This window comes from Sinocyclocheilus anshuiensis, unplaced genomic scaffold (assembly GCF_001515605.1).
Source record: "Sinocyclocheilus anshuiensis isolate Anshui unplaced genomic scaffold, SAMN03320099.WGS_v1.1 scaffold71, whole genome shotgun sequence".
Classification (NCBI taxonomy): Eukaryota; Metazoa; Chordata; class Actinopteri; order Cypriniformes; family Cyprinidae; genus Sinocyclocheilus; species Sinocyclocheilus anshuiensis.
Genome location: NW_015548203.1, coordinates 1,082,651 through 1,092,388, shown reverse-complemented (window position 1 = coordinate 1,092,388; position 9,738 = coordinate 1,082,651). Strand labels below are relative to the sequence as shown.

Sequence of the window (9,738 nt, the reverse complement as noted above, 5' to 3'; positions counted from 1 at the left end):
TTATGATCGACAGTGTCAAACGCAGCACTGAGATCTAGTAGTACCAGCACTGATATTTTGCCAGATTCAGAATTTAAGCGAATATCATTTATTATCTTAATGAGTGCTGTCTCTGTGCTGTGATGCGGTCAGAAACCAGATTGAAAATTGTCCAGGTATCCATTTGAGTTTAAGTTGTTGTTCAGCTGATTAAAAAGTACCTTTTCAATAAACGTGCCTATAAAAGTAAGATTTGATGTTGGTCTATAGTTGCTCAATATGGTGTTATTAAGATTGCTCTTTTTCAGAAGGGGTTTAACAACTGCAGTTTTCAGGGAGTTTGGAAAAGTCCCAGAAAGAAGTGAGGCGTTCACCACTTCTAAGATATCTGCTTCTAAACAGTTAAGCACACTTTTGAAAAAAGATGTGGGAAGTGTGTCAAGATAGCAGGTTGACGATTTAAGGTGCTGTACTATTTCTTCCAAAATTTTGCTATCAATTGCTTCAAAAACAGACTGTCTGAATCTGTCTGAACATGGCCGAATATGGTTGTTATCAGATATATATATATATATATATATATATGTTTTCCCCTTCAAGTAGACAGGAGCTGTAGTTGCATGACTGGAAATAGTTGACAAGACAAGATGGCTAACAAGTGAACTGACTCACATTAGTAATATAAAGTTTCCTTCGCAGATCAGCATAATTTTGTGGATAATGGACATGATGATAATATGACAACCAAATGTGAGATTCCATCAATATTTTTCTAAATGTGCACACTTTTCGACCACAATTTCGTATGGATGTTTACTAAACACTTGACATGACAAATACCAGAGACTAAATCATGATAGAACAGGCATATCCTTCCTGATTACATTATAAAACTCCTACCTTCGCTAATGATATAAAGTTGGTAACGATTTATAATGTTTTGACAGTAAAATATGCATAAATGTAAACAAACAGACCCTGTGTGCCACTGTGATGGTAACAAACCTCAGCACTCAAGGGAATGATAGAGTTACCTTCATATGTCTGTGCCATTAAACCAAGTGTTTTATTGGTCAGAAAGCTCCCATAAACATGTTTATATGATTTACCTTGCTCAGCATGATTCTCATGAGAGTAGTTGACCTGAAAGAGAGAAAGAACACGGTTTATGCTAATGTAAGCTATACACCTCTCACTGGGATTGCATACCTGTATTGTGTTATGAATTGTTGTGTTTGCATTCACTTGTGTAGAGCAGGCCTACGTTTCACGGTAGCCTATCTAGGGCTTTCCAATTGCTTTGTTTCCAAAGAAACAGGTTGTACGTGTGTAGAAGTGGCTCTAGTGTTGTTAAAATCTGATCTTTCCTACCTGAACTGCCTAGGAAGCTACAACAAGCAACAACAAAATGCGAAAGATTGCACGCTCGGTATGAAATGTTTTGGACTTTTATGCACCAATACGTTGTGACAGCACAAGTCTTTGAGGTACATCAGACGTTTGAGGCTCTTTGCAGCAAAGCGGGACACACCCCACCCGTCTGACTGTCCCCTCCCCCCGTCATCTCGCCCCTCTTCAACACACCTCTCAGGGGAGTTCATTTGTGTTCGACGCATGGAGAGATCAGAGTATGGAGGGGGGTGATTGAGGGTGGGTAATTTTTCCCCATCTTGTTTTCATGTCCAGAGCCAGTGCCGTCTGAGCGCCGTGTCCGTGTTCAGTCTTTGTTCTGAAACTTTTGAACAGGCCTATCGCTGCACATGAGAGCGCTTTACACGGGCTGAGCAGATTAAAAGACCCTAAGACTCAGCGGAATAGGCAGCTCATGTCTCTGTGTGAAAGTGTTGGATTGGTTTGTTTTACTGCCGCCACACGTGGGTTTGTCTGTCTCGGCTTGATATTGCAAGCACACAATCTGAAGTCAGAGGTTCATGATGTTAAGTGATGTAAAGCTTCTTCATATTATGAAAAGTACTATTTTTTTTACTATGTTTTTCTGAACTTCTTGGAGTGTAAATAACATGGTATATAAATGTGGATGCCTAAACCTGCATAGTAGCTGTCAGTGTAGGACACCATGGTATTATCATCATGGTTAATACCATAGTACTTTTTGGTATTGTGAAAGAGCTCTTCCCTTATGAAAGACAAAAATATATGGGAATGTACTTATAATGCAATATATTAAACTGCATTTGAACATATGGGAACTAGTGCTTATATTGTATTCATGCTATGATAAATGCATGGACTTGTAAGGCAAGGCAAGTTTATTTATGTAGCACATTTCATACACAAAGGTAATTCAAAGTGCTTTACATAAAAAGGAATTAAAATAGTCACAAGAAATGCAAATAGAGAATAAAAATTATTAAAATTATTGAAAATTTTACTAAAAATGAATTAGACAGAATTCATTATCAGAATATGCACGAATTATAAAGAATAATGAATTATAAAGAATTTATTACAAGAATTATACTCATGCATATAAAATATATAACAATGAAGTCAATGAAGAGCACATATTCATTTTTCTCACTTTATTGTTTGCATAGTTATACATTTCATATACGAAAATATGTTATGGTATATAAGAAAAAAGTGTCTACTGAAATTAAATTTTATGATTTTTGAACAATTGGATGACTATATATCCATATTTATGTATTTCAAGTCTATTTATACACACATAGTACCAAATTTATATTTTGAAATTTATTATTGAATACATTACAATATACAAGTATAAATATATTATCACATATTATTCAATGTATGAAAAGCAGCAATTCCTTATGTATTATTTAATGTATTGTAATATTTTAACATGATATGTTATTCTGTATATTTTCAATATACATTAAATTATTTAATGTATTGATTGTTACTATATAGGGAAATATGTGTAAGAGTTCCTTACCATGGTTTCACCACAGTACGTTTTTGTTAAGGTCAGATGAGCAGTAAGGGAAACAGATGTTCAGTATTGAATCAAGCACACAAAACCCCTCTCCTCTTAGTGTTTTATTTTGCATATGACATAACAGAAAGGGAAGTTGCACTTCATTGCATCACTGGGCCTATTCTAATGCACAGCCAGGATGTGTGGTTTGTGATAGACGAAACTTTGCTCCTCTCTGTGATGTGCTTTGAACAAAGTTGTTGTTACACATGGCGCACAATATAAGTGTCACTTTCCATCCGCTTAAGCACTCTGTCATTTATCAGCTTTCATTTGAAATATTCTCAACTGTTTTTCTTCTGGACCCAGATTTTATATTGGGAATGAAGTGGTGACCCAACACAGAATGTATTAATATTACAGTGAGCCAATAATTCACCACATAAAACAAAATTAGTCTCTGTTTTATTATGAATATTTCGTTGCATATCGCACAACCTGTCCATATAGCTTCTACCAAGTCATGAATTTACATTTATGCTTTTGAGTCTGATTCCATGAACTGACATTTGCATTGCTTTACTGTTTAGACTACAACGATACTACAAGTTACAGATGAAGTTGTGTGAACATATTGTAGAGTTAGTTTGATCTAAAGCACAGCCTTAAAAAGTTTCTGTCTATTTATTTGTCTATTTTAACTATACACAATTAGTGTATTTTTTTCCTTTGTACCCATCAGCACAATTCTTTGACCTACCAGTTGAGAACCACCGCCAAGAATCTTCTAAAGCCCGTAATGCCGTTTGTTCTAATTAATTCTGTTGATCTTCATCTTCAATTAAGGATTTGTGAAAACATATGGTAGCACTTTTAGATTTTTGTAGTTTAGTGTCTGTGTGAGTCATGCTGTAAGACCTATTAACAGCTCACAGTCTTCGGTTCTTCTCTCGCACCTCCTGCCAGTTAAATTCAGCTCATTAGCACCGATCGGCAATCAGGGGGGCGATGCATTACAGGCCCTGGCATGGTGGGAGATCAAACGGTAGTCCATCACTAAAAGCTCCCGTTTGAACGCGGGGTATATCTCTTTTTTGTGACATCGAAAAAAGATGAAGACAAATGCCACTGTGCATTCTTGTATGTAGGTTGCTTTCACTCCAGATGCCTTGCAGAAGATTGAATATGTGTCAGGTGGTGCTAAGCAAATTCAAAAGTAGCCAAAATGCTTAAGGCTAAAATATGCCCCTGAGATCTCAAATGCTTCTGGCCTGGAGATATTTTGTCCGTTGGATGTTTAGAGTGTGATAAAGTGCTTGGAAACTGTTTTATTGCATTGGTGTTCATTTTGCCTTTTCTCCTGTACAGTTACAGCCCCTCTGAGAGCTGTTACACTCACCGGTTACAAGATCGTGCAATTCTTCCAGGCGCACTTACATTTACGGGAAGATGGTATTGAGATGTACGGTGCAGCACACTCAGGCTTTGATGTGTGGCTCCTTTCGTGTGTTTGTCGGAGCCTGTGCTTGGCAGGTGTATTTTTGCATGCAGGCCGGAACGATCCTGCATACTCGCTAACAATTGCTCCCTGTTTGACTAGAATGAGAGATGACTGAATAATCAATTATCAGAGTGAACTCTGAGCACTGGCAGGAGAACGAAGTGTAGAATATTAAAAATGTCAATTCTGGATATTTAGCCATTGCAACAAATGATGCTTTGATTTGTTTGTGTGCTCTTAAGGAGAGCAGAAATTCCAGTCTTTGTTTAATATTCCTTCCACAATTGATGCTAATAAATATCGCATCTAAAGTTTGCACTTGGCTGACATCATATAATCTGCATGATTTATATATCTTCTTTCTTTTTCATTTTGCAGGGCTGGATGAGAAAATTCCTGTCTTCCATTTCGTAGAAATCTTCCCTCCAACTGTCAGCTACTTACTGGGTGCAGCACTCTAGAGATCTTCGATATGGAGAGAACTACCATTTCCTCTTCACTGCTCGCAGTCTGTTTCGTTTTGGCTGTGTGTCGCTGTTCCCTTGCAGCTCCCTTCTGCCCTGCCCAGTGTGTCTGCGAGACCCGCCCATGGTACACGCCTCAGTCGGTCTACCACCAAGCCAAGACTGTTGACTGCAACGAGCTCCATTTGAGCAAAATCCCATGGAATATTTCAGTCGATACTCAAGTGCTGCTTCTTCAGAGCAACAATATCTCCAGGGTAACCTCAGAACTCCAGAGCTTGGTAAACCTTACAGAACTGGATCTCTCCCAGAACCACTTCACACAAATCCAAGACGTTGGCTTGAGTAACCTAAGCCAGCTGGTCACACTTTACCTTGAGGAAAACCAAATTAAAGAGCTGCCTGATATGCGTCTAAAGGACCTAGTCAACTTAGAGGAGCTTTATATTAATCATAATCAGATATCTTCTATTGGTCCTAATGCGTTTTCAGGCTTGGGGAACCTGTTGAGGCTTCACCTTAACTCCAATAAGCTTGTGGCGATAGACAGCCATTGGTTTGAGTCCCTACCCAACCTTGAGATCCTAATGATAGGGGAAAATCCCATTCTCGGAGTGCAAGATATGAACTTCCACCCCCTCTCTAAATTGCACAGCTTGGTTCTCGCGGGAATGGGGCTCAGGGAAATACCCGAGGGTGCTTTCCAGGGATTGGACAATCTCGAGAGTCTCTCGTTCTTCGAAAACAAGCTCACGGCCGTGCCAAAGAAAGCCCTGAGCGTTCTGACGAGCCTCAAGTTTCTCGACCTTAACAAGAATCCCATTGTCCGTATACAGGAAGGTGACTTCCGAGACTTTCCCCACTTAGAGGAACTCAGTCTGAACAACATGGATGAGCTCGTGGCGGTTGAGAGGGGCGCATTCTCTAACTTACCACAAATGGCCAAATTGGAGCTCTACAACAACCCTCACCTGTTCTTCATAGACCGAGCCGCTTTCCTGAAAATGCATGGCATGCGCACCTTACTGATCCACAGTAACGACCTCATGCTTTTGCCCCATGAGATTTTTTCAGCTTTCCCCAGTCTGGATGAAATCAGTCTTCATGGCAACCCACTCAGGTGCGATTGTCTCGCCAACTGGTGGCCCGTCCTGGGCAACCAATCAAGCCTCAAAGTTCTGGAGCCCCAAATAACTCTTTGTGCCTCCCCGCCACATCTTGTTGGCCAATCCCTTCAGGAAGTGGTATCTGCAAGTTGGAATGGGGCAAGCAATACCTGCCTGCCTCTAATTTCTCAGCAAGCCTTCCCTCCGCAGCTCAACGTCACATTAGGACAGCTTCTAACGCTCAACTGCTGGGCCGTGGCAGATCCAGCACCTCAGTTTTACTGGGTGACACCCACCGGAGACAAAGTCACTTCTGAAGCTGTTTCACCATCCTCGAATGATGGAGGAGGAATACCGAAGAAGCATCGGATGCAAGAACAAGGTGCTCTAGAGATCCCACATGTTGAACCCGAGGATGCTGGTCTCTACACGTGTGTTGCTTGGAATGCAGAGGGAGCCGACACCCGGAGCGTCTCTGTGTATGTGGATAGGAGCAACTGGCATAGTGGGCGCCCTATTGGAGGTCATCAAGGGGTGCTGAACACCAAGGGATCCTTGGTAATCCTGGCAAAAATCGTCCATGCCCAGTCTGTGGTGCTCGAATGGAAGGTGCACCCATCCGCCGCCTCTTCCAACCATGAGGTGTCACAACCCAAGTGGCTCAGCGCTACGGTAAAAATCGACAACCCGCAGATCAGCTACACGGCAATGGTCCCTGTAGATGTCCAAGAGTATAACCTCACACACCTCCTGCCTTCCACGGAGTACCAAGTTTGCCTGACCATGGCTGGTACCGAGCAGACCCAGCACTCTTGCATCAACGTGACCACCAAAGAAGCCAGCTTTGCTGTGGAGATGGTTGCCCATCCGACCAATGTAGCCCTGGCGGCGGTCATGGGCTCAATGTTTGCCATCTGCATCATGGCTCTGTTGGTGTTCTACATGGGACGCCGCATGAAGCAGAAATCTTGTCACCACTCTCTCAAGAAATACATGCAGCACACCACTTCTATTCCTCTGAACGAACTCTACCCACCACTTATTAACCTCTGGGAGAATGAGACGGAAAAAGAAAAAGAGGGCACCGCTGACCCTCAGAACTCACAGATAGACACTTCAAAAACATACATGTGGTAGCTGCACAGCAGAAAGTATATAGAAGAGACATTTTAAACAGTATATGTACTGTCTTGTACATAAACGACATGTATTATTGATTTGTCATTGTGAAAGACTTATGTATTTTTAGACTGTACCCTTCAATGCCAAGCACACTTGGTTGCAGTTGTGATTTGTTAGACAGCCAACAGACGTGGGCAGCAAAACACACTCTATGCTTTTGCATTGCATTGTATTTTCTGAGACTAATTCAACGTTAAGCATGCCAATGTGTTAATAATTCATTCTCTATCAGCACTAAGCAAGCTAATACACTAACACAGATCGACACTATTTATATCGCCTCACACATATCAAATGCAGTCACACATGACATCCGATTCTGGAGTTTTTGCATGGAATTTTTTGCATGATATTTTGGTGCTAACAGGGAGTTTTTTCCTAGTTGTCTCACTTCTAAAAATACCCAGGGCGTGAGAAGGTGACGTACGCGTGCTCGTTGCTCTCATTTGTCTTCAGCTCGTCACATTTTATCACCTGCATTGTAATGAATATAAAACCTAAACCAAACCTGCCAGGTGCTATGAAGTTGCTGTTACTGCAAACTAATTAGCTGTCATATGTAATTAATATCTGGAACACAACTGCGCAGCTGTGCTTATTTATTCTTGCATTGTTAAATAACTATTTATTGAGGAGTGTGTGAAAATGGCTGTGTTTATTAGCACTAACTGAAAATGTATTTCATATTTGATAGAAAAAGAAATCATTAGACTATAACAATCATGTGGTTCAAACGCCTGACATTTACTTGCAGGCATTCACCATTGCTAACAATGATGGGGCCGTTTTATGCTTTGCACCTCATCATGCGCTTGCCATTTTGATTACCGAGAGATTGCTTCAGTTCTCAGTTAAACATGTTGCCAAACTCAATATTCACACAATTCAGTCTTGGTGTGATAAATTAGGTAACAAGTGTGTGTAGAGAATGAGAATTGAATTGAATAAGAATAAAAAAGAATCAATGTTGTTTTTCTCCTCACATAGATTAATTAATCCTTAAAATGCAAAAGGACCATGAAAACAATATTTAATTCATTTTTAAGGTTTTGACATGTTTAAACCTGTGAGATTTGTGCATAATCCTGCATCATATTGATTAATACAAATGTTATGCAAAACACATGCTCATGTATTGTTGTTCTGTTGTGTAGGCATATCAGCAAATGACATGTATCCAGGTATTGATGAATATAACCAAATTAAATCATATATTAAGTGTTCAAAGGTTTACCTTTACAGGTGCACTCAGTAATTTTTAAAAACATTGCAACCCTAAAGAAACAATTATTATTTTTGAAAAACATTAACATTAAATAGACTCCAGTCATATTGGTAGCTAAATAAAAGCTTTTTTTTTATTTAAAATGGACATCACATGACCAGATGTAATCACCAGTTAAACTACTAGTTACTTTATTGTGAATCTGTACCTGTTTTCTGATACCGTCGCTCACATGATTCATTTATTGTTGACGACTGTGACTAGTGCATTTCTCACAATCTGAATACTTTAGCATGATGCTGCATTCACATTGCTAAATGTCAGTGTACTGTAAGTCCAATAAGACCATCAGTGCAACATAAACAAATGAAAAAGATTACTGGGTGCACTTCTGTTATGTATTATTTGAACCAAAGATGAGACACATATTCAATAGTGCTCTCATCACTGTCATCAGTCAATGAGATGTCATGGTATATTTAGCTCTGAAGGACAGTGAGGGAAACTATCTATTATATATTTTAACACCTCTTTTTTTGTTGTTGGTATTTTATGATGGATTTTATTTTTGTTTCTAATTTAAGGGGTTAGAAAATGCAGTCAAGTTCATACAGATAAGGTCTAGAATTGACATGTGAGCAGTCAGTTCTAATGTGAAATGTAGTTTGTACTCACGTCACATGTTTTTAAGATGTTCTTTCATCACTGACTGTAAATCACATTGTGTGTTATTACTGGCAGAAGAGCAGAGAAAATGTCACCTTAGATTAAGCATTAAATGTATCACTACAGCTCTGTCCTCTAGTGGTGGAGAACACTAATGGCGTCTTACACGATTTACTTGTATCTCAGTGAATAGCAGGGTATTTTGTAATAGAGGAATATTATTGTTATATTTCAATTAAGTCAACAATAATGGTTTTACACCGTTAAGACGTGTTGTGACGTCCGTGCGCAGTAGTTCAGGAAAAATGACTGTCTGAAGAAACATTTGAGAGAAATAAACACTATATCACTACAACTATACAGCTTCTCTTTGTTGTTTTCTCTTGAAGATGACTCTTTTTGTACAAACACTCATAGCAGATATCTAAAACTGTGCTTTGCTCTCTTGTTTGTTCTCTTTTAGATTTGGTTTTTAAGTTTCCCCTTGAGGGACTAGATCACTAAATATGACACAGTGTACAATATATGTATGTATAATGCTATATGTAAGAATTTTTCAATGGAAATATTAACACATTACACAGTTCCACCTGAGATACGTTACCCCAACATAATTAACCATTCATAAAATGGGTTTTAAACTTTTCTAAATAATAACATATACCTATAGTTAAGTTATATACCAAGATATAAATTCAGAAATGTATGAA

The 9,738-nt window shown here is 39.2% G+C and overlaps 1 protein-coding gene across 1 annotated transcript in view; it reads left to right on the top strand.

The window, feature by feature from the left end:
* The window catches only part of LOC107653421 (leucine-rich repeat neuronal protein 1-like), a 20,285-nt gene extending 10,855 nt beyond the window's left edge, over positions 1–9,430 (top strand). The window contains exon 2 of the mRNA XM_016440129.1: positions 4,764–9,430. Within this exon, the coding sequence (XP_016295615.1) occupies positions 4,858–7,092 (2,235 nt within the window). The 5' untranslated portion in view covers positions 4,764–4,857 and the 3' untranslated portion in view covers positions 7,093–9,430. The remainder of the gene's footprint in view (positions 1–4,763) is intronic.
* The last annotated feature ends 308 nt before the right edge of the window (positions 9,431–9,738 follow it).